Genomic DNA, 26,482 nt, shown 5'->3' on the forward strand with positions numbered 1-26,482 from the left:
ATAATTTAATAGTATTTATCTTTTTCGTTCACGAAAATATTTTAAAAAATTGAGAAAAATTAAGGTTAAATATATAAATTATTTACTTAAAAACTATTTAGATTCATATATTATCTTTATTATAACGAGTCAGTAAATTCATAATTTCAACTCTTTTATAAATAATTCTAGATACTTAAATTGCATCACGAACAATATTAAAATTAACACTGAAATAGCAATAAACTCACGAATGATTTTCAATTTTTCATTCATTCCTCAAGTTCATTCCCAACCCATACGAAGTTTCGAGCCGGGAGCTCGAAACGACGTCGGCTGTTTGTTTCTGTGTGTTCTCTGATTAGAAATTTTGAACCTCTCTCCGATTTATATTTCTGCGACTTTGATTTTCGGCAAGGTGGTCTTACAGTGAGTGAATTGGGGGTTCTTGGATGATTGACATTTGATACGACTTGAAATCCTTCAGAACTCAAAGATGGATTCAGGGAGACAGGTATTTATGGTGGATCTTCTAGAGAGGTACGCGGCGAAAGGTCGCGGTGTTATCACCTGCATGGCCGCCGGGAACGACGTCATTGTATTGGGCACCAGCAAAGGCTGGGTCATTCGCCACGATTTCGGTGTCGGCGACTCGTCCGGTTTGTTCTTTTCCAATTTCCCGATCTAATTTTAAACTGAATTGCTTGTCTTTTATGGACGAATTCATTTCGTATAAAAGATGTATGCTGAGAAAGGTATATTAGATTCTTAGTTACACTCTTTGCTTGTTTCACTTCGTATGTGAATGCCAATGCATCTGTAGCTCATTAATGGGAATCCGGGTTGCTATAAGATTGCTTTAATCGATTTTTTTTTTTTAATTCGTTGTTTCGTGTGCTCGATTAGTGAGATTAGGAGAATTACAGCTGGTTGATTCTGAATTTTCTGCTTAGTTACCTGAGATGCTGTCGTTAGGAAACACTTTTTAGTTGTAAGACTGACTCGGGAAGTGATTTTTTATGCCGGAACCTAAATAGTTTAAATTTTCTGCATCTCGTGATCAACTTGAACTTGCCTTCAATTTTTAGCGGAGCTTTAAATCATCCACATTTTTTTTTGGAGTGGATTGGCATGGCTTGGTTCTGTTCCGTTTGTACTTCTTACGTGAGCTGTTCAATATGTAGTTGCATAAGGTAATGTCTGATATTTTCTTGTTTACTTGAGCTATAGAGATTGATCTTTCTGTGGGTCGTCCTGGGGAGCAATCGATCCATAGGGTTTTTGTTGATCCGGGAGGGAGCCATTGTCTTGCAGTCATTGTTGGGAGTGGAGGTGCTGATACTTTTTACACTCACGCAAAGTGGACCAAGCCCCGGGTTTTAAGCAAATTGAAAGGTCTCGTGGTGAATGCCGTTGCCTGGAATAGACAACAGATTACAGAAGGTAAGTTATCCCTGTGTTGGCCTTGGGATTTTTCGAAATGTGAATCATAAATATTCGTGTTGATTATTATTATTTTTTTATTTTGGTGGTTTTGAAAAACAGCTTCTACAAAGGAAGTCATTCTTGGTACAGACAACGGCCAACTACATGAGATTGCTGTGGATGAGAAGGACAAGAAGGAGAAGTATATCAAATTTCTATTTGAATTGAGCGAACTTCCAGAAGATTTCATGGGTTTGCAGGTGTTATATTTTTCTGCCTTTTCTTCTGGAACAATGATTGTTGGTTGCCAAATTTTACTTCTTTGCTTCTGTTTAACCCATTTGTACTAGTCTTACTTCGATTGTCTGAATTGTAATACTTGTACATGTAGGGCTGCAAGTGCATGTGCTATACAAGTTTCTTTTTTCTCTATGATCTTTTTGGATTCACGAAGTTGAGAAAGATCTGTAGGTAGACAAAATGCAGGAATGCCTTTTTCATTAGGAGAGGGAGAGAGAAAGGGAGAGGGGGTGGGGGGTTGCTAGGAATTGAAATAGCAGCTAGAAAGCTAGATTAAACCAAATTTGTCTTATTTTCAGAAATTCCGCTTCTTTGCAAATGGAATATATTGATCTATAACTGTTTGTAAGGAATTCATCATTTTAGTCATATTCTTTTTATTGCAGATGGAAACAGCTAGCGTACTCAGTGGAACTAGATACTATGTGATGGCTGTTACTCCCACACGACTTTACTCTTTCACTGGAACTGGATCACTGGAGGTAAGTTTAACACCCATTCTAACCTTTGGAGTTGGAGTGTGCGTTTTGCACTTTCAGTGAGTTTAGATTACTTGTATAAAATAACCTTAACATCCATTCTTCATCTGTCTTTTAGAAGTGAATAACTTTTCTACAATGAACATGTCAGATTGTGCACTGTACTCTGTAGCAATTTGTTATATGCTTATAGTTTATGTCTTATAATTGTGTGGTATAGTTGAATATTGGGCTTATTGTCCATTTTAAAATTTAGGCTCTTTTTGCAAGTTATTTAGATCGTGCTGTGCATTTCATGGAACTTCCTGGTGAAGTACCCCACAGGTAAATGCTATTTTTTATTCAAATTTATTTTAGCACCTTATGGACAAAATCATTGACAAACTAAATGTTTTCGTACTTTCAAAATTTTAAATTGGAGATATTTTTTTTTCTCTATTTCGATATTTTTTTTCTCTATTTCGTCTATGCTTTCATAGTTGTGCTGTTTGCCTGGAAGTTTGTCTCCTGTTAATTCTTTTTGAACATTATGAATATGAGAGCCCCTTGACATTTTGGTTAACTTTCAGTGAACTTCATTTCTTCATCAAGCAAAGAAGAGCCATACATTTTGCATGGCTTTCTGGAGCTGGTATCTATAATGGTGGCTTAAATTTCGGATCGCAGAATAGGTAAAGGATGAAAATCTTGATTTTTTGTGACTTATGTCAATTTGATTTCTTACGTTAGCTAGTACTTGCTTTGTGGTTTAATTTTTGGAACATGCTTTTACCTGATGCTGCATCAGTTGTAGTTTCAGTATGAAATTTTCCTTTGTTATACAGTGTCAAATATTAAAATAGTCCCAATGAATTGCTTTTTGGACAGACTAGCACCTATATTCTAAATTTTAACTTTTTGTTTCTTGTGCTTTGAAATTTGATCATTATAGTCATTCCGATAGTAAACCATTGTAAAAGCTACACCAACATCAATGAATGTTTCCCACGTGTCCTTTCGCATGCCATATGTTAAAAAATATTTTATAAAAATTGTAAAAAAGTCATTTTAAAAACTAAAATTGAAAAAATGGCAAAAATAAGGCATTGCCTAGGTTGCCCAACCATTTTTGGGCTATGTGATCCGGTGTCACTTGGGTTGGCCCAGGCATCGTTTGGGTGTTACCAGACACTACTCGAGTCGTGTGACCCAGTCATCATCAAGGCTGTGCCTAGATGTGGCTTGGGATGACCTAGGCATTGCCTAGGTCACACCCATTCACTAGCTGGGCCACCTAGGCCTTGGCCGTCCCAACAGTTTTTTTTGCCTTTTTATTTTTATTTTTAAAATTTTTAACATTAGTTTTTAATTATGATCTTTTATTTTGCATGTGGCAGTAATGGAGCACGTGGCACATAGTCATTAGTGTTGACATGACATATTTAGTAGATTATTGATAGTTTACTAAAGGAATGACTAAAATGATCAAAGTTGAAAGTATAGGGAGCAAAAAGTTCAAAATTAGAGTATAGGGACCAACCTGTCCAAAAGGCAAATCATAGGGACTATTTAGTATTTAACCCATTTATCTATTCATTCATTTTAATTTGTAAATCTCTTTGGCAGTTCACCAAATGGAGATGAAAACTTTGTGGAGAACAAAGCTCTATTGGACTATTCAAAATTGTCTGAAAGTGCTGAAGTTGTTAAACCCAGTTCAATGGCAGTGTCTGAATTTCATTTCTTGCTTCTTATTGGGAATAGGGTCAAGGTGAGTATTTACTTAACACTCATGTACCTTTACTTATCAAGAAGCCCATTTCTTGTCAACCTCATGACTGTTAGATAATTCTTGGTGCTGGTAATAAGTATTATGTTCTGAATCAATTCTGGTCTTAAATATGAGGTACATTAGTAAACCCCGTGTACTTGGGCTATGCTTATTTACTTCAATAAATGTTATTTTACTTATCAAAATAAATAAATAAATATGAGGTACATTAATCTTGTAATGTCTATAATGGGATTTTGTAGTTTTTTACATAAAAATGCCTGCACAGCACATTTGCTAAGTACCTTTTTATGTTTGTAGGTTGTAAATAGAATTAGCGAGCAAATCATAGAGGAACTTCAGTTTGATCAGGCATCAGAGTCCGTTTCAAGGGGAATCATTGGATTATGTAGTGATGCCACTGCTGGATTGTTCTACGCATATGACCAGAACTCTATATTTCAGGTTTTTATCTTCTTTTGACTTTATCTCCTGTATTTTGGTGCATGTTGCATGAGAAAGTACTTTTTCCCTATACTCCTGATTGAGAACACAATGTTAGGTGTCTGTCAATGATGAAGGTCGAGATATGTGGAAGGTTTACCTGGACATGAAAGAGTATGCTGCAGCTTTGGCAAATTGTCGTGACGCCCTCCAGAGGGACCAAGTATATTTAGTACAGGTCATGACTAGTTGATTCTATTGCTTTAAACACTTGGTTCTGATTATAGACCTCTATTGTTATTTGTTGTCACACAATTTATGTTCTTTATGCTCAGCATACACTCACCTACTAAATCTTGTTATCTTGATAGTGTATAATAGAGTTATTGGTGGTGCAGGCTGAAGCTGCATTTGCTTCCAAGGATTATCTCAGAGCAGCATCTTTCTTTGCAAAAGTGAACTCTCTATTACTTAATTTATTATGTCGATATATTTAAGTTAGAAGATTGATAATTTATTATGTCAATATATTTAAGTTAGAACTACTTATCAAAAAATATATTTAAGTTAGAATATTGATGTGTTGCCTTGGATTTGGTTATATTTATTTGATTTCTTGTCGATGAACTTGATATTCATGATATCATCCCAAAGACATACTGAAAAATCCCATACATGTTTCACCTATTGGGCTCAATCAATTTTGAACAATGGCTATAACTCTAAAGGGTTCCCACTACCTGATCACCCAAAAAGTTCCAACCTTTTTTGTCCTCAATCGGTAAGAAATTTCTTAATATTTCTGTCAATGAATTTTTGATATTACACTTGACTAAAATGAAATGTCTTGCTCCCTGTCTGGACAAAGCCACCTGATTTTTAGATGAGTAAGCCACTCCTTCCTCAATCTGGTATGGTCACGACCCTTGTTCGATCTTTTGAAGGATATTACATGTGATTTATGTAATATACATCTTCAAATAGAACTTTGATTTTCATCTGTGAGTCCTCTGATCATGAGGGTGTTTAACATAGATACAACTCGTTGTAATCCTTAATTTATGACGCTACCCTCTCATTCCTACTGGTTTCCATGGTCTTGTTGATTACCATTTCTAGTTTATGCCTGAGATGAAGATACCTTTATTATTTACTTATCTTTCTTCACTTCCTCTTTCGGTGCTCTGTATCTTCACATTTCTTCAATTCCAATTATGCTGCTTCATTTTGTTATCATTGAATTGGCTCTAACTCGATAAATAAATGTATATCAAGTTTTTATAACTCTTATTAGCTCATGCAGCAAGAACATTGAAGCTTTTATCCTTTACCTAGCCTGGGAGTTTCTTGACAAATCTTTATTGGAGAAATCAGAAAAATTTTGAATAGTACTTAAGACTGATTCTTGAGAAGTTTGATTCTATATCAATATGGAATTATGCTCTCTTTCTTTTGGTTCTTTTATCCAGAAGAGAATGTTGTAGCTGACAGGCAAATGTTTTGCAGATTAACTATATATTATCATTCGAGGAGATCACTCTAAAGTTTATTAGCATAAGCGAACAGGTAACTGGAGTACTATTTTGTTCATGTGGCTTTGTGAAGATGCAGGGCAAATGATCTAACCTGCTGCATGCATTCTATAATGTTGGCTGCAACACAATTTTGACAGTTATTTCACACCAAGTTACTTTTTGGAACTAGAGTTGTATGGAATATAGCTTTCATATTGCCTTTGAAATTTGTAGGGTTCATGCTTTGTTAACTTAATTCCAATTGGTCAAATACCCTTGATTTAGTTTACATATTTTCTTGACTGCAAGCCAACTCATTATGAGAATTTGTGGAAGGCTCGTGCAAGCTGCATATTTTCAGCTTTCAGTTATAACTGCCATTACCTACGTAAAAAACAGAAAGGCAGGATTTCTATTGTAGATGATATCTGGCATAATCTGTACTTTATTTTTTTATGATGTGGAATCTCATCAAGGCATTGTCTTTCGAACCCACCCTTAGGGAGTAAACACTGGATACACGACCCCATCTGTTGGAACCATGTTTCAGGTAGTACGGGGAACTCCTAGTGTAGCATCGAACTCAGGATGTTTGAGTCTACAGCTCATCCCAAGCCTGCCCTTTGACCATTAGGCCGCTCCCTGATGGATGCATATTTTGACTTTTGTCTATGGGCTTTCCTAAATGATGGTTTTAATTATAATATGCATGAATTTGACTAGATTTGTTTGGACTGGAATAGTGAAACATACACTTACAACTTGCTTGCTTGCAGGATGCTTTGAGAACTTTCTTACTGAGGAAGCTTGATAGTCTTGCAAAGGATGATAAATGCCAAATAACTATGATCTCCACTTGGGCTACTGAATTGTACTTGGACAAGGTTTTGTTTCTTTTTATGCATGGCTTTTGGAGGGATAACTTGGCTCTCTCTCTCTCTCTCTCTCTGTGTCTGCTATGCTAGACTGCTCTGTAAAACTTGTTTGTTGTTAGTACGAATTAGGAGATCAAGATGCTTTGGTTTAATTTGATTCATCTTATGAAATGAGAAGTATTTTGATACCATTTTCCTTGCAATTTCTTTCCATTGATGTCTTTCTTGAAAGAACTGCACTAAACAGCTCAAAAAATGTTCAGCACAAAAGTAAATGTGTCTGTTTTTTTATTTCTTTTGAACCTTCTTTTTGTCTCTCTTAATCTGAGTAATGTGGCTTCTTGTTGCTTCTTTAAAATAATCAAGGATCATATATGGTTACTCTACATTTAAATTCTGGCCAAAACAACAGTGTGTTAGTTTTTCTTGGGTTCTTTGTACATTCACAATTTCTGATAGGCAAACCAGTGGTCTTGTTAGCCCCTCTTATGCCTTTATCTTGTTGAGAAGTTGGTGCAAATGCATCAAAGCCATTTTGAAAATCTGTATCTGAGTTTTAGATATCTTCAACATGTCTTATTTCATCTGAAAATTTTCATCCATCCCTTCACTCTTGTAGTTACAAAGCACTTATTTATATGTTGCTGTTTCAAAACTAAATTCAGATTTCATAAAATAACTTGTAGATAAACCGATTACTCTTGGAAGATGACACTGCTGTCGATAATCGTAGTTCAGAGTACCAATCGATCATTAAAGAGTTTCGAGCTTTTCTTGGTGACTGCAAGGATGTATTGGATGAAGCAACTACAATGAGACTTTTGGAAAGGTACTTTTATAAGAAGCCACTATAGATATGTCAAAAAAAAAAAAAAAAGTTTATGAACTATTCTGTCTCAGCATGTGAGATTTGCTGTAAGTGTCCCAATATCTGGTTTTTTTTAGAAAGAGTGAATAAATTATCCTAGATTTTGACTGTGTTCTTAAATAGCTTTAATCTTTTAAATGCATAGTGTGTAGTTAAGTTGCTAACATAAATTATGGTAACTTGGTTCACTTTTAGTGGTAAAGTGTATTATTGCTGTATATGTTTACTTATTTCTCAAGTACTGTGACGGACACTCATTTTGCATATATGTCAATTTATCTTGGATTTCTAGTCAGTTATAAGAATGCTAAAATAAACTTGTTTTCTGTTTGAAATATGCTACAGTTATGGTCGGGTTGAAGAATTAGTATATTTTGCTAGTCTGAGGGAGCAGTATGAAATTGTTGTTCACTACTATATTCAGGTGCTTTCGGAAGCCTTTTGAATTTCTCGTGGAATGTTGTTGTTGTTACCTATTGCTGCTACTCATAGTTTCTGTAATCTTTTGATTTTAATTTTCTCATTCCCAGTCCTGCTATGTTTTTCCTCATCTTAGATCTTGGAGATTTTATTTTATTTGGTTTGGGAAACTTAGTCCAGCCTTGTAATTCAATTGGAAAATATGGGTTTTTGGTTCTGCAGTTTGTTTTCCTCTCCCCTCCCAGTCTTTTCACCCAAGCACCACTTTGATAGGCATTAATTGGATTAATAGAAAAAGATCATAGTTGTGAGGGATTCTCAACACAAAAGCCCTACGAACAAGTAGTTGTATATTCACCAGTATTAATTGGATGAGTACTTGTCCAAGAAACACCTCCTACTTATCCTCCTTTGGCAGGTAAACCTCTGGACTGCATACCAAGTCTTAAAGAGTCTTAGAAAACTGACCTTTAGCTCCTACTGGTTTTAATAATGACATAGATGGCACTGAATTAGAAATATTAAACTTAGTGTTTTGTCAAAGGAGGCTTGAAAAATCCTGAAACCAGTAAATCCTTTTTCGGCTTTTCTATTTTGAGTAAGAACCCCAGTCTATCACAACTGGGGACCAATACATGCACTTCTTAACGTACCATAACCATGCTTGTTGCCTTTGATGTTAGTTCACACCCCATAGAACTTAGCTTTATGATCTGGGCACTTAGATGTGAGTTGGGCAGTATTTCTTTGGCTGGAAACAAAAACAAATAAGAATGGTGGAAAACAAAAATTATATTTTTTTATATTTTATATTTTTATTCTTATGACGAGGAAACCTGGAGACCATGCAAATGCAACATGTCTTTAACTTGGTTAAACCCTGGACCTGTGTAACATTTCACCAATGGGACATGACCTTGAGAAATTGATTGCACCCAAGGGTTTGAACCTTAGACTTGGAGGGAGCATACCACCAAGACCAAAACCTTTACCACTTTAGCCAACCTCTAGGGGTTAAAGAAGCTGATATAGTTCAGGTAAATATTTGTATTTTCGCCAACGGGATGTGGCCCCTAGAAATTGATTGCATCCAAAGGTTCGAACCTTAGAGTTGGAGGGAGCATACCACCAAGACCAAGGCCCTTACCACTTTAGCCAACCCCTAGGGTTTAAAGAAGCTGATATAGTAGTTTGATTAATGAGATCCATAGCAATCTAGTTAAAATGGAAGTCCGATTTGCCAATTTTTTTGTGTACCCTTTCAAATTATAATATTGAATATTTAGGTCATAGAAGCTTATTGTATGGATTGGTACTGATAGGCTGAAGAGAGAAGTTATTTACTCGGTTTGCTTTAAGATAGAGATGATGCATTACATTGATAGTTTATCAGGTAGAAACTGTTAATTTTGTAATCCAATTGGTTGATATGATTCTTATAATTGACACCATGTCCCCCCCCCCTCCCCCTCCGTTTTTGGGTTCAGCAAGGAGAAGCAAAGAAAGCATTGGAAGTGCTCCAAAAACCTGCTGTTCCTATAGACCTTCAGGTAGAGTCAGAACATTCCCCCCCAAAAACAAGATATGTGTTGGTTGCTCTTTTTCACCAACTGTTGACCTCCATAATGATTGAATTTCTTTTGTAGTACAAGTTTGCCCCAGACCTCATCATGCTTGATGCATATGAAACTGTGGAGTCATGGATGGCCACAAACAACCTGAATCCGAGGAAACTGATTCCTGCAATGATGCGTTATTCAAGTGAGCCTCATGCCAAGTAATGCGCACCTACTTGCATCTTTGTTCAGCTATAAGTTCCTTTCACAATGTTAAGACCTGGGTTCACAAATTTCTTGTGCACCTGATAAACCTTGCATGATCCTGGAAAGTGTCAGAAATGCCAAGATTATTAATTTTCCACCCCTTGAATCCAATGGACTTTCAATTCTTGAAATTTCAAAGACTTCTAACTTTTGATTATCGTAGAAATACAAAAGTTTATAATTTACAATTCCCTGGATCCAAATCTTTTGTAGGAATGAAACACATGAAGTTATCAAATATTTGGAATTCTGTGTTCATCGTTTGCATAATGAGGATCCTGGAGTTCACAACTTGCTGCTCTCTCTTTATGCCAAGCAGGTTGATTTGCTAACTTCAGAATTTTGAAATAATTCCTTGAATGTATGCTTTTAAATGAATGGTGGCATAATACTTTTTGCATGCTCCATCATATGTTTCATTAATCACTGCACTTTGTACGGGTGTCATGGTGTGCTGGGATATGCTTTACTGATGCATGCTATAAATGAAATCAAAATGTCCAAGCATTACTATCAAATCTTGGCATGTCTCCTGTTTTTATGAACTCAATGTCGTGTTAGTTTCTGAAAAACGTATCATTTTTTCCATTAATAACCTCTATGGATCATATACATTTGAAGTTGGTCACGCTTGTGTTACATTTGAAACCTATGTACTTCATTTTATTAATCTTGTACGTGTGTTGCACACAGACACATGTATATGAATGTATATACGTATATATTTATATATATGCATAACTTTTGGCTAAAGTTCATCCATCATCCTTCTAGATCTTTAATCTTATTGACATCCTATAGAATTTATCTTCATAATAAATCACATTGCACTTGGAACTTGAATGTTTCTTTTTCTTTCAAAATTCTATTCAGGAAGATGATAGCACACTTCTGCGTTTCCTGCAATGCAAGTTTGGAAAAGGACAGGAAAATGGCCCTGAGTTCTTCTATGATCCCAAGTATGCCTTGCGCCTATGCCTCAAGGAAAAGCGAATGCGTGCCTGTGTACATATATACAGTATGATGTCTATGCATGAAGAAGCAGTTGCTCTTGCCCTACAGGTGACAGTTCAATGCTAACAATTTTGTTCTTACACTTTGTTTAATTTGTATCTTGTCTGTTGTAGGTTTTTTTTTGGCTGTAGCTGTGTCATTAGTCTTCTTATGTGTAAACCTATGCAGAATCTTAGATTAGACACTAGCTTTGAACCTTTAACGGTTATCTTTTCTTTCATTTAGAAGGCATTTTTACATGGTTGTTGAGTAGTTCTCCTTTTGGTGTGCTAGGTTGACCCTGAGCTCGCAATGGCTGAAGCAGACAAGGTTGAAGATGACGAAGACTTGAGAAAAAAGCTCTGGCTCATGGTTGCCAAGCATGTTATTGAACAGGAAAAGGGAGCTAAAAGGGAGAACATACGAAAGGCTATAGCATTTCTAAAGGAAACGGATGGCCTTTTAAAGATTGAGGATATATTACCATTCTTTCCAGACTTTGCTCTGATTGATGACTTCAAAGTGAGAATTTATTTCTATGGTTTTCTTCTTCTTGTTCTATTGGTCACAATGATTCCATTCTTACATAAGGCTGTTTTTCTTCTCTTGGAAAATTAAATCAATCTGTTGTAGCAGTTCTTGGCTTCTTAAATCAATCTTTTTCAGCATTCTCCTCCTTTGGACAGCTTCTATTGACTTTAAATGGGCATAACTTCCATGATTATGCTGTATCTTTTTCTTTTTCTAGTTTGATGTCTCTATTGTGTACATATTTTGTACTTGGATTGCGACTTTTGAACTTTTTAATGATATTTTATTACAAGTTAAATATATATTCTATAATTATGCTCACGGTTCATTTTAGTTATCCAACAGTTCTTTGTACCAAGTGAGTCCAATTCAAATAATTCTCTTCTTCTCATATCCAGATGGTTTTTCTACCATTAAGTCTGGGCAAATTCATCGGTTTAATATGTGGATTTCTTTCTTCTTTATTGTCCAAGTGTAGTGGAAGTTTTCTGGGGTCTCAAAGTTGAAGAGCTTGTGGTTTAACTTTGTGTATATATTGTTGGGTTTTTCCCCTTTTGTTAATTTTTGGAGTCTGGGTTTCATCTTGCACCTGAGAATGCATGTATGAGCTGCCCTTTCAGCGATCCCATAAACTTGTAATGTGCAAGAGGGTTGTTGGGTTTTTCCCCTTTTGGGAGTCTGGGTTTCATCTTGCACCAGAGAACGAATGTATGAGCTTCCCTTTCAGCAATCGGATAAGCTCGTAATTTGCAAGAGGGTTTGTTTTCTCTAAAGGCCAAGGCATTTAGGACTTCCTTGCATCTTTCCTGTAGTAGTTGAACCTCATATCCTTCTTTTGTTTTTCACTTAGTTCACATAGCCCTTGTTCTTTTGTGCATTTGCTGTTTTGCACCAAAGGCCTTAGTCCTAAACAAAGGATACCAACAACTGAATGCGATGAGGACTTCAAAGTTGGAAAGAACTATTAACTTATTGAAGATTTAAAATTTCTGAAATTTCGTTAACTGCCACAATTAGCTCAAGTGTTCTGCTGTGCGGGTTAAAAGATACTGAATGAGTTGACTTAGGTTGATTGTCTTTTGTATGTGACATCATCAATCTTCTTTTTAAAGAAACAAATAAATCTAGTGGTGAAATGGTAGGAAAATTAAGGAAAGCAAGACTTAAATCAGAGAGCAGTTAAATGCAATAGGAAAATAAGGTTTAGAAGACGATCAAACTTCTGTAAACTTGCTGCTGGCGTTTTGATCTTGTAGTATATCTTTAATCTCACACTTCTCCAAATACAATCAAACAAAAGAAAAGAAAGAAATGTGCTATCCTACTTTAGAAAAACTCAATTTTCTTATGTGCCTTCAATTCTGGAGTGTAGTGGTGGGTTCTCTGTTTTCTCTTCCATGGATGAAGCTTTAGGTATCTCTTTGTTTTGCTTTCATAAGAGACCTGTTTTTTTAGGCATAAGAGACCGGTTTATTCCACTTATCAAAAAAATAAGAGACCTGGTTTATTCCTTGTTTCTTGTTGAATAAAAATAAATTGTGACATATTTCCTCTCTGGAAATAGTTTTTTTCCCTTTTCAATCAAGATTGAAGATGATCTGTCTAAATTCCTATCTCTAATGCAGGCCAATTTTCAGATATTTTACCTTGTTTAAATTTCCTGTTGATGCAATTAGTTCTTAAATTTCTGTAATATGTATGTAGGAGGCAATTTGCTCATCACTTGAGGATTACAACAAGCAAATTGAACTACTTAAAGAGGAGATGAACGATGCAACACATGGTGCAGACAACATCAGAAATGATATAAATGCACTTGCCCAAAGATATGCTGTGATTGATCGTGATGGGGAGTGTGGGGTATTACTCATCCTAATTTTCAGTTACCATGGACAAGCTGATAATTAATGAATCAAGCTCCACTTTGGTGTTTTTGTGTGCATGCATGTGCATTAACAAATGTGCCACTTGTGTTAGATTGGAGCTGAAGCAAATTATCATGCTCGATTTGGTTTTCTTAGACAGTGGTACATCTAGTTTCCTAAGAACAAGTTAGAGTTCCGAACCAGCCTCCCTTAAACCAACCCAACCACCTTCCCCCACCCAGCAGTCACATTTAGGGTTGAGAGTGGCTGCATAAAATTTGTTTATAGCACCATATGCTATATAGTTGTCTCAACTAATAATTGAGCTTTTCCCCCCTTAAGATCTGAAATGGGACTTCTTTTGCAAGCTTTCTGATGCTTTCATTTATTAATTACTTTCATAAGTAATATGTTTTTTCCTCCAGAGTTGACTAATTCTATCTGCTGTTGTGAACTGATGGTGTGCCTATATCTGGAGTTGACTTCTCTGTATGCCAATTATCAGGTTTGTAGGCGTAAAATTTTAACTGTGGGTAGAGAGTACCAGATGGCTCAGGGTTACTCATCAATAGGACCACTAGCCCCTTTCTATGTCTTTCCATGCGGACATGCCTTCCATGCACAATGCCTGATTGCCCATGTCACACGTTGTACCAACGAAGCTCAAGTAAGTTGTGGTGTTTTCCTTATGCACTATTAGTTGATTTTATTTTAGCATGAGTGTTGTATGGCTGAACTACCATCATTTCTGGTTAGTTTATCACTAGCCCAGTCAAAAGATTTTCTTACTGCGCAAAATTGAAGTAAAATCATCATGTTCTATTATTTAGTAACTAGTAATGTTATTAGCAAGATGTGGTAGTTAACTAGATGGAGCATATCTTAAAGTATGCTGCAGCAAACAATATTGGAAGCTTTTTCTAAATTAGAAATTTTTGTTTATAGATTCATTTTTATCACAGAAACATGCACATAGTCAAGACCATTGGCGCCTCTGAATGTGCAGTTAGTTATATTACTTAATTCTTCTGTGGCCATTATGATGGAGGAAAAGAAAAGCAAAGTTGGAAGCCTAATCAATAATTTTGGTTCTTGATCTGTCTGCCTGGCTAGTGACCAGTGTTACTGAATCTCATGGAAAGCAAACAGATTCAATTACTTAATTCCATAATATAATCACTCATTCTTGGCATCTCATAAAATTCCATCTTATCCAAACTTCGCAATGTGTTTTGTACTGTCAAGAGAATACATGTCTTTGACTGTTTAGGATTGGTATTGTCGTTTTTGACATATATTCCAGTAACAGGGTCTCTCTGGCACGATCTAAATTCTCTCCTCCCTTTTTGGATGAATGTTGCAGGCAGAGTCTATACTGGACCTGCAGAAGCAACTTACTTTACTGGGTGGGGAAGCAAGGAAGGATTCAAATGGAAGCGTAACTGAGGATTCCATAACTAGCATGGCCCCTGCAGATAAGGTCTGTATTTCCATGTGGTTCTTGATTTGCATTTAGGCAGCATGTATTGGTGTATAAGAAGGCATCTGATTTGATTCAAACATAGTTTCATGGCTTTGTTGTAGACCACCATCACTTTTCACAAAAATTGCAAGTCTTGTTTCCTTGTCAGTGTTCAAACACAAGCCCATAGCTTCTCAAGTGTAAGCTAAACTGACTAATTATTATGCAATTAATGGGCAGCTCCGATCACAGCTGGATGACGCCATAGCCAGCGAATGCCCATTTTGTGGTGACTTGATGATCCGTGAGATCTCCTTGCCTTTTATCCTGCCGGAAGAAGCACAGCAGGTTATGTCATGGGAAGTAAAACCACATAATCTTGGAAACCAGAGGAGCCTTTCTTTACCTGTATGATAATAGCATGTCTGCCTAGGTTGTGCCTGTGTTCTCAGGGAGGTATGCTGTTGCCTGCAAGGTTGCCTTGCTATTTTTTTTTATTGGGAGTAATTAAACTTATATATATATATATATATATATATATATATCTCCAGGTTATTTGCAAAACTCATCAGCATTATTGTTAATTATTTTGTGGGTTTGGTGACCCTAGTAATATTGTGTGCGCGTATTTGTATTAACATTTTCTTTTATATTTTCCTGTAGTTCGTAAATTCAAAAAACACAGCGATAGAGAAAAGGGATCTGTATGCATGTAGGGCGCTTATTACCACCATAACATGATTACTTGTGTATTAATAGCACTTACATTGAGCTCAGCTGCTTTTAGTTTGTCGTTAAGCTACAAACAAACAGAACCAACAATTTGAAATATGTGCTAAAGACCAAAGAAATTACACATCTTAAAAGATGGGGAGCTAATAGGTTTTTCTTTTAAAAACCATTTCTTAGTTGTTAATGGTTTTTCAAATTAAAATTTCTAAAAAAACTTGTTAGTTTTCCTAATCTTTTTACAATGTGAAGGGTGACTATGTATTTTTAATTATTTTTATTATGATTTTGTTTATTTTTCCGGTGCATCTAAATTTAATTGATGATGACATGATAAATCTGTGTCAACTTACAAATTTAACAAATAAAGGGTAAAAGGATAGATCGATTTGAAAATATAGAAAATATTAAATAAAAAAAAATTCATCATCAAAGATCTCATTCCAAAATTCTGATTTTAAAATTCTAATCTCATTTCCTTCATAAATATAATTCAAATATAAATATTTTTAAAATAATCATTACAAGTTTTTCAAACTAATCGTTACAATTTTCCTAAGCTTTCAAATAAAAAATAAATTAAATTTTTTCAAATCTTCAAACAAAAATTATATTATAAAATTATATTATAACAATATTTTAATTTTATAATATTTTATTTAACTTTTTTTCTCATTTTCTAAATCAACTCAAACTATCTCATTACTATTCACAAATTATCTTAATATTCACAAAAAATAATATCTTCCTGCTGGTCGGGTTGTCCAACCTCCAATAACAGCCCTCCATGTAAGTCTTTTAATTTACATGTCCTGCGCCTATCTACACCTGATCAAAAAATCACAAAACTCTCCAATCTTTCTCATGTGCCCTCTTCGTCTTCCACCAAAGGACCCTGACCAAACCCAGAGCTCAACCCTGTCGAGTTGCGACGGACCTCGACCTTGCCGAGCCGCAATGGACAGAGATCGACCCCCAAGCACCCATCCCAAACCCAGAGCTCCATCGACGGACTGATTTTGAATTGGGTGCTGCGACAAACTGATTTCAAATAAAAGCTGTCAAATATGTTCAATATTTTGAGGCAAAAGAACGTAATCCTCACACATACATTATGACCCCAATCAATTACTTTTACATCAATTGGATGGGGAACATTTGACAATTAAATGTTCCATATTACCAAAGCATTCTAGAATTAAACAACTTGAATCAAAGGGTCAAATTCAATCCCAAACCCTTAAAACTATGTAGTACAAAATTAATCGAATAAAACTTGATTAGAGCTGTTGCTAGTACCATTCCATCTTATTTAATGTCTAATGTGGATTCCTCAAAACATCTCAAAAAGCATTGATAGGTCTTTCAAAAATTTCTAGTGGGGTTTCAAATCGAATAAAACTCATAATCTCACACCAAAATCTTGGAAAACTATTTGTCAACCCAAGTCTATGGGAGGTCTGGGTCTTAGATTAACAACCAACTTCAACAAAGCTCTCCTTTGCAAGTTAAGCTGGCAAATGATTAATGGTAGCACTTCAAATTGGAAAACTCTTCTTGTGAATAGGTATCTCAGAAACAATTATTTCTTTGACACCTCCCCAAAAGTGACAGATTCTTCGTTGTGGAAAGGGATTTTAAAACAAAGGGATTTTCTTAGGAGAAGTGTTTTTCATCAGATTAATAATGGTACCAACACTAAAGTGTGGATTGACCCATGGATCTCCAATCTTAACTCCTTTCACTCCCACCTCTCAAAATGAGACTATCTTCAAAGATCCCACTCTTAAAGTCTCTGAACTCACACTAGAGGAACCTAGAAGGTGGAATAAATTGCTTCTTCATACCCTTTTCAATCAAAACATTGTTAATGAGATCATCAAGATCCCTTTAGCTCAATTTGATTTCCACTCTAGGGAGGATAGAATAATCTAGATCAATCACACCTCAGGAAATTTCTCTGTGAAATCTGCTCACGCTGCCCTTAACATACCCACAGAGAGCAATCAATCGCATATCAATTAAAAAACTTGGAAGAATGTGTGGAAAATCAAGATACATGATAGACTTAAGACGTTCACCTGGAAAATCTTGAACAATATCCTTCCAACAAGAGCCTTGCTAAAAAAATTCATTCCCTTAACAAATGATCAATCTTGTTGTCCCATATGTGAATCTGAGGAAGAAACACTTAACCACTTATTTCTGAGATGCCCCTTTTCTAGAATATTATGGAGACAAGCACCTTGGCCCCTTGATATTTCCTTCTTTGCAAGCAAATGCATTGTTAATTGGATTGATTGCTTTGTTAATTCCCCCCCAAAACATTGGTATTCCAAATATGGATAAACACAGCTTCCAATTGTTTGCCATCATTTCAATGGACAATATCTGGTTTCTTAGAAACAAAGTTGTTCATGAATCATGTACTCCTAAAATTGAGACTTTTGTGACAAGAACCATCAAGAATTTCAGGGATCATTGTAATGCATGGGGCAATAAACATCTTTGTAATCCTGTGTATGAAAAGGCTATACCTGTAGGACATTATTTTTTAACATTTGATGTAGTAGTTCGGGAATCGAGCAGTACTACAGCTGTAGTGTGCAAAACATCAGATGATTCGATGGTTTTTGTTAAAACCAGATTTATCAATTCCAAGAATGCCAACCAAGGAGAAGCAATAACTCTGTTCATAGGAATTGAAGAAGCTAGAGCACTCGGATAAAGAAATTAGCTATCGGTGGTGATTCAAAAGTTGTTATTAAATTGATTGAAAATCCTGAGAAAGCTACTGATTGGATCATCGAACTCATAGTTAGAGATACAAGAATACTCCTACGATCTTTTGAGAGTTGGTGTATTAAAAAATTTCATCAAGATCATAATCGATGTGCGCATAATATAGCGCAATGAGCGGCTTCAAAATATCTATTTGGAAGCATATCCATTATTAGTATACCCCCCTGTCTTTTGGATTTTCATAGTGGAAAAGACCCACCTGTTATATATATGTAACTAAGGTAGCTTTGTCTATCAAGAGTTCTCTTTGTTTAGTTTAATACAATATAGCTATCTTGCCTTCAATAAAAAATTTATATATATATAGTACAAAATTAAAAAAGAAAATAAGAATATATCTTAAACAATTAAGGAAATGAGTTTTCACCTTTGGATAAATAAACAACAAAGGTTTTCGGCGCAATACCCAAATCGAAATCAATCCTTTGCAGTACCCAATTCGAAATCAATCTGTAGATGGAGCTTTGGATTTGGGATGGGTGCTTGGGGATCGATCTCCGTCCGTCACAGCTTGGCAAGGTCGAGGTCCATCGCGGCTCAGCAAGGTCAAGCTCTGGATTTGGTCAAGGTCCTTTTGGTGGAAGACGAAGAGGGCATGGGAGAAAGATTGGGGAGTTTTGTGATTTTTTGATCAAGTGTAAGCAGAAGCAGGACATGTAAATTAAAAGACTTACGTGGAGGGCTGTTATTTGAGATTGGACAGCCCGACCGATGGGAAGGTATTCTCTTTACAAAATTCTCATTTCATCTCATAAAATAAAATAATGATAAGATACTCTATTTAGATATTAGAATGTTCTAAGAATCCTTTACTACTATTTATTATTTCATAATTATTTTTTTACATATTTTTTTTATTTTTTATTACTAATTAATATTTTATTAATATTTTTTTATTACTATTCGTCGCAAAATATATGATATCACATATCATTTTACTACTCAAACGCAAATAATCTTTCAAAGTTCAAACCTTAAGCTACTTCCAGCCACTCCACTCCAGCCCGCAAGCAGCCGTTCCTCCACACCTCACCAGTCTCTCTGTCTCTCTCTCTCTCTGAATACAAGTGCACTTTAAAGTCTAAACCCTACCAGTTCATCTCAAACTCGGCTCTTTCTGCTTCTTTGAAAACAGGTTTCCGATGAACGAAATGCCCTCCTTGGAAGTCATCAAGGTCCAAGGAATTCCAACTTCTCTCTCACCCCAACCAAACTCATTAAACCCTACTCTCAGACTTGTCGGCTCTTTCTGCTCCCATCTCCTATCGAAATCCTAATTCCCTCACCCATAAGCCATCTGAGTGCTGCCGAGCTGCTTTTTCTATAACTCCTTACCGCTCTCTTCCTAGTTCTAATTGTCTCAGAATCGAGCATGATAACCGCTTCAATGCACCTCAGGCACATTTTTCAATGCGACAAAAGCAAGACATGCTCCTCTTCGGCGATTACTCGGTTTAGAAGTCAGATTCCCATCATAGGAAGCAGACTTTGCCGGTACAATGTAAGTGAAAGTACCAAACTTATCATTCTGGAATTGCTTTTCTTCATCTCCAAAGCTAAAATCCGTGTTTTGTTGTGGCACCGTTAGTTACTCATCTAAACAAAGTATGTGTGGTGTGGTGTTTATTCTTAATTTGGGATTGATTAAACCTTGTTGTTGGCTTTGCATAAGAACGTTGTTAAGATGCTGAAAGTGTTGTGTACTGTATTGCTTGATAGGTTGTTTATTTTGTAGAAACGTGCCGAAAATCTGAGAAAGAAAGAAATATTTTTAAGATGGAAATAAAATGGCATATCTCTAGTGTCAACGGGGAACTTATACATGGGTGGGCTGGCAATTTTTTTTCCAATAAGTAAAGGTATTTTCTTATAATGGTACAGTGATTTCAGATAGCAGATACTTGATACGTTTAAAGAATCTTGTAATAATAAAAAAATCGTCTTGCAATAAGGAGATATTTTTATCACTAGTTTGGTGTAAGATATATGTGACCAGATAGAATGTCATATCTACAAATTGTAAAATAAAAGGGATGTTATAGGTGTACTTATTGCTGCTCATGGATAAACACCATCTGTCAATATCTTCTGTTAAATTCTAATGATTTTTTCATGTGAATGATCGATGGGAACTCCCTTGTTCTGTAGAGGTCTTAGGAGGAAATTTCTAAATCCCAATGCTCATGAATAGACTGGAGTGCAATCTTGGGCCAACTGACTAGATGAAACTTCAACTTCTTGTCAATTCCACCCCATAAGAAATCCTTATGATTTTATATATATGATTGACCACACCAGCCGGCTTGAGGAATATACCCATGGTAAGTGGGCATTAGCTAAAAAGTGCTTATGATCACACAACCACAATGCCCTGAATTTCTGCTTCCAACTCAACTCCTCTAAAAGAGTGATTCTATCCAATTCATTGATAATCTCCTTTCTCGACTCTTCCATCTTAAGCAAGGATCTTCTTTCTTATAACACATCAACACAACATAATTCATTCAAAAGAAGAATATTCATTTTCCCAAGATGGCCTAACTCCTTTTAAATGCATATCTTCAAGTTTTTTTTCTATGCTCTCAACAAGACTAGGGGAGCCTTGAAAACTATATGAAAGCAACCACTGTTTCACCTTGTCCATAAAGCCTCAATTATTTATTTTTTATTGGCTCTGGGTGCCCGAGAACAAAGCCCCATAAAGCCTCAATTTTTAACCCATATTGTTGAATCGAAGTAACCTACTTCCTTCAACATCCCCCAATCAAGTAACTAAGGAAAGTGAGTCGATAATAATCAAGGTAGTCTTCTCTGTGACAAATCAGGTAACTAGATTTCCTAATCAGGGGAGATGAAAATCTATTGCCTCTAGATCATGTCGTGGGGATCTAAATATTGGACCACATGTAATTCCCTTTAATCAAACGAATTTCCCAAAGGTCGTTTTCAGAAATGAAATCCATGAACTCCACCATAGAAGCGGACAAATGGGTCTTACTTGATCATTCAGTCTAGAACCAAATCATGTTGAGCCACCCATAATGCACCGCGGTACATTCCAACAGCTAATGAGCCCAGCCAATTCATCCCATAGGAAACTTCTATCACCATTGATGATAGGGCCATAAGTTCCTGCAAACGCCCACTGAATGTTATCCTTCACATTTTTTAACATACAGGAAAAATTGAACTCCCTCAAAACTCCATTTTTTCCAACACCCTCCTATCCCACATCAACAACACAACACCACCAGCCCCTACTGATCCTAGATAATAGTAATCCACATGTTGACAACCCCACAAGCTACATAAATCTGCCCTAAACAGCATTCTCCGTCTTTGTTTCTTGTAAGCACACAATATCAGCCTTCCATTCCTTGAGAAAAAATCTAGAGTAATGCTAGATACAATTATGAGTTGTGCAAGCACCGCACAGGCCCACCATTAAAAAATTAATTTTTTCATGTAGATCTCATATTTACTCACTTTTTTTCAAAAGGAGTGCGTGGCACTTGCGCACCCTATGACTGCAAGTATCATTTCTCTAAAATCTAACCTTTAGCTGTTTATCACCCTTGTTCAGTCCCCTCACATTTCAAAATTGCCGGCTACATAAGTAAATAGTACCCCACCCCTTTCCTCTGCTTCTACTAGATTGGCCTACTTCAGAATCATAATTTATAGAACATGCTAACCGATTTTATTGCCAACTCCCTCTATTCACAGACTTAGAATTGGGAATCTTTGGGATACAGCTTGCTTCAATAGCCATAAATAAGGCCATCTAATCATTCTCAAACCCATCACCAGACACACCCACTCACTTATGAAAATCCCTAATTTTCTGTAAAACCCAATACGAGGATTATGAAAATCCTTAATTTTCCCTACTTGTTTAATTGACACATTGGGCCACGTTAGAGCCAAAGGGCCTTTCCCTTTATCTTGTGCAGAGACCTTATCCGATTGACGCAAAACTGAGGTCTCCCCCTCTGTTTAGCTTGGGTCCTTCTTTGTTTTAAACCAGCCCTCACAATTTCAATCCCATATTCATCTCATGAATTAACTGATCCACCTTCCCTCATAGAATCCAGCTGGCTTCTATGCCAAAAGAGAGTGCTATGGATTCCACTCTCTACAACTACACCGAATACACCATGCACACTATTCCTGGCAAAAAAACTCAGAGCCCTTTCCAATGGAATCAACAGATGGATGTTTTGGATTTTTCTCTTGTGCAACACTTCCAGCTGTTTTTCAGAAAATTCCTCCACAATGTTACCCATATTGCCCGTCTCCAACATTGGTTACTGGCACCAAAGCGGTCCCCTCAAGAACCTCTGTATACAACTTCACCTTCAAGGTGCTGGTCATGAATTTTGCCATACCCCTAGAGTTGAAGTCTTCCACTTTAAACGACTGAAAAACTGTAGGTGGTTGGTTGTATAGGCCGAGACCCATTACAGAAGAAGGAAGAGAAAAAAACTATGGCCAAGTATCATCCATGACGATTGACACATCTTTGCTCAAGCTATGCTCTGTTTCCTATGCAAGAAGTTTTTCTAAACTATAGCGACCCCTCAGACTTCAACGCACTTCCATGGTGACCAGCAACCAACCCATGCTAACTCTGCTAAAGGATAACTTTCTTACTACGCACCTACTCTTCTGAATGACACTTAGTGCCGAGATTCTCCCCATTACCACTAGTTCAAGAAGCTTAGAACAAACAGAAAACCGAGATGAAACCAAGTTTGAAACCATGGTTGATATAAAAAACATGATTGCTAAGATGCGTGAAAAGATTGAAAGTTTTTACGTGTGAGTCACCAGAAACGGCCATCATTGGAGAATAGCAGTGAGAGAGAGAGAGAGAGGGAATTATTATAGATCATAGATGATCTGGACTTCTGTATGATGAATATCATATGTAATTTGTAAAATTCGATTTCTCCTGAGTTTTATTTCCCTGTTTAATAATTAATTGTTATGCTTCTCTTACAGAACTGTATCACTTCCAGCACGGTTGGCTTCCCTTTGATCTGGCCATTCTTTGCTGTTATAAATAATTTTATTGGAAAATACCATTTGCTTACAACCCAGGCCTCTCCTAATGAAAAGGAAGTGACAGATGAAGTCATAAGTCATATTCTTACCACCATAATAAATGCTCAAAGGCCAAATGGAAAAGTTTGTACTGTTGTTAACAAGCTGTGTGAATCGGGAAATCTTTCTGCTGCTGCTAGAATACTTCAATCCTTACGTGATAAACACATCTTTCCGAGCCCTATAGCATATAATCTCTTGCTAGTGGCGGCGAGTGAAAGGCATGACATTGATCTTTTGTCTCAAGCTTTCAAAGATTTATTGGTATCTCGGGGAGCCTTGAGTTCATCCTCTTATCTTATGGTTGCCAAGGCTTTTACAAAGACAGATGATAGTGTACAGCTACTCAGATTCATCGAAGAAGTGTCGGCTCTGACCTCTCCAAGCGTAACAGTTCTTAACAGAATAATCTCTGCGTTTGCTGAATGTGGTCAGGTTGATAAGGCCCTTCTGATATATGATATGATTAAGAGTCTAAGATGTAAACCAGATTTAGTAACATATAATACCATTATGGATATCTTGGGTCGTGCAGGACGCACCGATGAAATGCTCCGTGAGTTTGCGTCCATGAAAGAAGCTGGTATTGTGCCAGATATCATTTCTTACAATACATTATTAAACAACTTGCGGAAAGTTGGGAGACTAGATTTATGCCTAGTATATTTCAGGGAAATGGGTGAGAATGGAATTGAGCCAGATTTGCTTACTTTTACTGCATTGATTGAGAGCTTTGGTCGATCAGGTAACATTGAGGAATCTATAAGACTCTTCAACAAGATGAAGCTGATGCAGATCCGTCCTTCTATCTATTTGTATCGTTCACTAATAAATAATTTAAAGAAGATGGGGAAGGTGGAGTTGGCGATGAAATATTTGGAGGAAATGAATTCATGTCTTTCAGAGCTTGCTGGTCCAAATGATTTCAAACGGAAAAAAAGGTAGTTGAGCACTCAGATAACTTCAAGGTCTCCATGTTCTTTGTTTAATTCAAGCCAAGATATGTCTGGAAGTCTCTGGTGGTGTGGGTGGTAGTGGTATGTGGTTCTGCTCTCTTTCTATCCTTCTTTTTCAATACAACGCTCAGTTGATCATAAGATGGAGTGCTAGTTTGTTTCATTCTGTTGGGTTTGTTCCACAACCCAAACCACAGACTGCTTATGAAGTTCACACAAGAACTATTCCATCATTCTTATCAGCATGATGGAATCATTATTATTAGCATCATCTTAATGATGAATGCATGTGAACTGATATACTTTCATTTGTAGTTGACTTGGTTTAAATGGAAGTTCCAAAGAAGGTGATTCAAAGTTCAATAAACAGTAATAACGAATTATTGTTTCCCCTGTGGTGATAGGTACTGAAGCTTGTGTTGATATATCTCGTGTACCCGAAAAACGTTTAGAGGATGCCCATGGGCAGCCTGCTTATTCATCTGACTGGCTTGTGTTGCTGTGTAAACTCTGGTTGCTAATTCGGAAACCATTTGCAAATTTTTAACATGCTTCTAGAGGTTGATATCATCTGAGGATGATCAGTTGCTGGTACCCGTCCAAGATTTAAGGGAGCGCATATGCTGTATTGAAGGATCTGTTACTAAGTTGCCTCGTCATGGACATTTCCTCGGATGAAATTATTTTCAAGGTTTTGAAGCTAGGAATTTGTCAGAGATGGATTTGCTCCACAAGTTAGGCGTGCAAAATAATCTCAGCATGGTGGTCGATGCCATCAGATAGTGTGCTCCATGAACCATTTAAAATATGCTACAACAGGTAATAGCTTTCACACAATTCACTCAGTGGCTTCCAACTCTTCTGATTTTTCTAAAAGAATCTGACGAATGGACACCAACTTTTTGGGTTTTGACCCTTGCGGAAGCATAAGATTGTGGAGTCTAGAATCTAGATTGATTTATTAATTTGCGATCCTTATCTAATGCTATAGCATCCCTTGTTGCTAACTACCTTCCCTTTCATTTGTTAAAACTAGAAACTGAATATGTGTTATATGTTAATGTGATTTAAGAGTGTACAAATGGTCACAAGCAAAAGGGTGAAGAAAGTGATCCAAGAAAAAGGTTTTGTTTAGGACTATGTACAAGTGCAATCACTACTTCCTTATTTACTTACAGACGGCAGGAATGTTGGGGCATAATGTAGAGCACCTTCAATATTGTCTCTTCCACTTTTAATCTCCCATAATCCATTCATGAATTTTAAAAAATCTAGATCAGAGACAAAGCTAAAGAATAATCGCAATACTTGTCAAACCGGAAACTAGGTAAGGCTGGGTTCTGTATTTTTTTTCCTCCGTAGGGTGAGCATCTCTCCAGTAGCTCGTGAACTGTCCGATCAAGGTTTCAAAACTACATACACTCCGGTCCTTTCAACGACTGGATAATGAAGGGTTTTTTTTTTTTTTTTTTCATAAATAAACTAAATAGTTACAAGACACTAAATTCAATGGGGGTGGAGTCTCCAACAACTATCTCAAAACAAGCAAATTCAACATGAGAAATAAAAGAGGAATTTGGAGCAAAAAATTTGGCTCACACCCATTTTCCACTAAGAGAAAATCGCTTGAAGCGGTTTTTGCATATTCTGATAAATAAACTATAAAATTATGATTAAAAATTGTAGTGAATTGTTGTTGCATTTAGTTGGTCTGGGTTGGTTGGAGGAGACTTTCAAGACTGCTTTATCTTGATCTTTGGTTAGGAAAAGTGGGAATATAGAGAAGTAGCAACTGGAAGATGGGGTGATATGCCGGCATAGGACCGTCACTAGAGGTGGAGGCGCGAGTAGCACACGCGTCACTCTTAGAAAGAATGTAAAAGTCGGATCTAAGAGATCCGAAATCGCTGACCCCGATGGTGGCAGTAGATTCCCCGTGGCACGGCGGCGCGTGAGGCTCATGTGCACTATGAGTTGTGCGTGAGATGCACGCTCCACTCGTTTGATAGTTTTCTTCTGCCATCTGACAGATCGGCAATTGGAGAATTTGGTAGTGGGCTGCGTGGCGGTCGTAGGAGGTCTGTAAGCAACAAATCGGCGCATCTTGATGTTATAGATAGAAAACTAAGAAAAAACAGATAAAAAAACTTAAATACATTTC

General features: G+C 36.6%; 2 protein-coding genes across 3 annotated transcripts; both read left to right on the forward strand.

Moving 5' to 3' along the window:
- The first annotated feature begins 230 nt into the window (after window positions 1-230).
- Window positions 231-15,444, forward strand: LOC108984575 (vacuolar sorting protein 18). Of its 2 annotated transcripts, XM_018956582.2 has the most exons (23): window positions 237-638; window positions 1,210-1,422; window positions 1,525-1,664; window positions 2,091-2,186; window positions 2,440-2,507; window positions 2,753-2,854; window positions 3,789-3,933; window positions 4,255-4,398; window positions 4,496-4,615; window positions 4,776-4,832; window positions 5,884-5,943; window positions 6,668-6,775; window positions 7,453-7,595; window positions 7,980-8,058; window positions 9,542-9,604; window positions 9,701-9,831; window positions 10,091-10,196; window positions 10,751-10,939; window positions 11,165-11,392; window positions 13,106-13,261; window positions 13,772-13,933; window positions 14,630-14,746; window positions 14,969-15,444. In XM_018956582.2, exons 1-23 carry the CDS (start codon window positions 476-478, stop codon window positions 15,140-15,142), a joined length of 2,964 nt encoding a protein of 987 aa, XP_018812127.2. In that variant the 5' UTR covers window positions 237-475; the 3' UTR covers window positions 15,143-15,444. The 2 variants fall into 2 exon arrangements, with proteins under 2 accessions (XP_035547926.1, XP_018812127.2); XM_035692033.1 differs by lacking the exon at window positions 14,969-15,444 and having other exon boundaries at window positions 231-638; window positions 14,570-14,670.
- A 3,789-nt stretch (window positions 15,445-19,233) lies between these two features.
- On the forward strand, window positions 19,234-25,764 carry LOC109014315 (pentatricopeptide repeat-containing protein At1g11900). The gene is made up of 3 exons (XM_018996740.2): window positions 19,234-19,760; window positions 23,264-24,402; window positions 24,726-25,764. Exons 1-2 carry the CDS (start codon window positions 19,632-19,634, stop codon window positions 24,308-24,310), a joined length of 1,176 nt encoding a protein of 391 aa, XP_018852285.2. The 5' UTR covers window positions 19,234-19,631; the 3' UTR covers window positions 24,311-24,402; window positions 24,726-25,764.
- The last annotated feature ends 718 nt before the right edge of the window (window positions 25,765-26,482 follow it).

This window comes from Juglans regia, chromosome 1 (genome assembly GCF_001411555.2).
Source record: "Juglans regia cultivar Chandler chromosome 1, Walnut 2.0, whole genome shotgun sequence".
In the NCBI taxonomy this organism is placed as follows: Eukaryota; Viridiplantae; Streptophyta; class Magnoliopsida; order Fagales; family Juglandaceae; genus Juglans; species Juglans regia.

Bases quoted from the DNA above. Each gene is read 5' to 3' on its own strand.
- LOC108984575 (XM_018956582.2), top strand. From the start codon at position 476: ATGGATTCAGGGAGACAGGTATTTATGGTGGATCTTCTAGAGAGGTAC. The intron at 4,833-5,883 runs GTGAACTCTCTA...AATGTTTTGCAG, and splicing joins CAGCATCTTTCTTTGCAAAA to ATTAACTATATATTATCATT. The intron at 6,776-7,452 runs GTTTTGTTTCTT...AATAACTTGTAG, and splicing joins CTGAATTGTACTTGGACAAG to ATAAACCGATTACTCTTGGA.
- LOC109014315 (XM_018996740.2), top strand. From the start codon at position 19,632: ATGATAACCGCTTCAATGCACCTCAGGCACATTTTTCAATGCGACAAA. The intron at 19,761-23,263 runs GTAAGTGAAAGT...CTTCTCTTACAG, and splicing joins GCAGACTTTGCCGGTACAAT to AACTGTATCACTTCCAGCAC.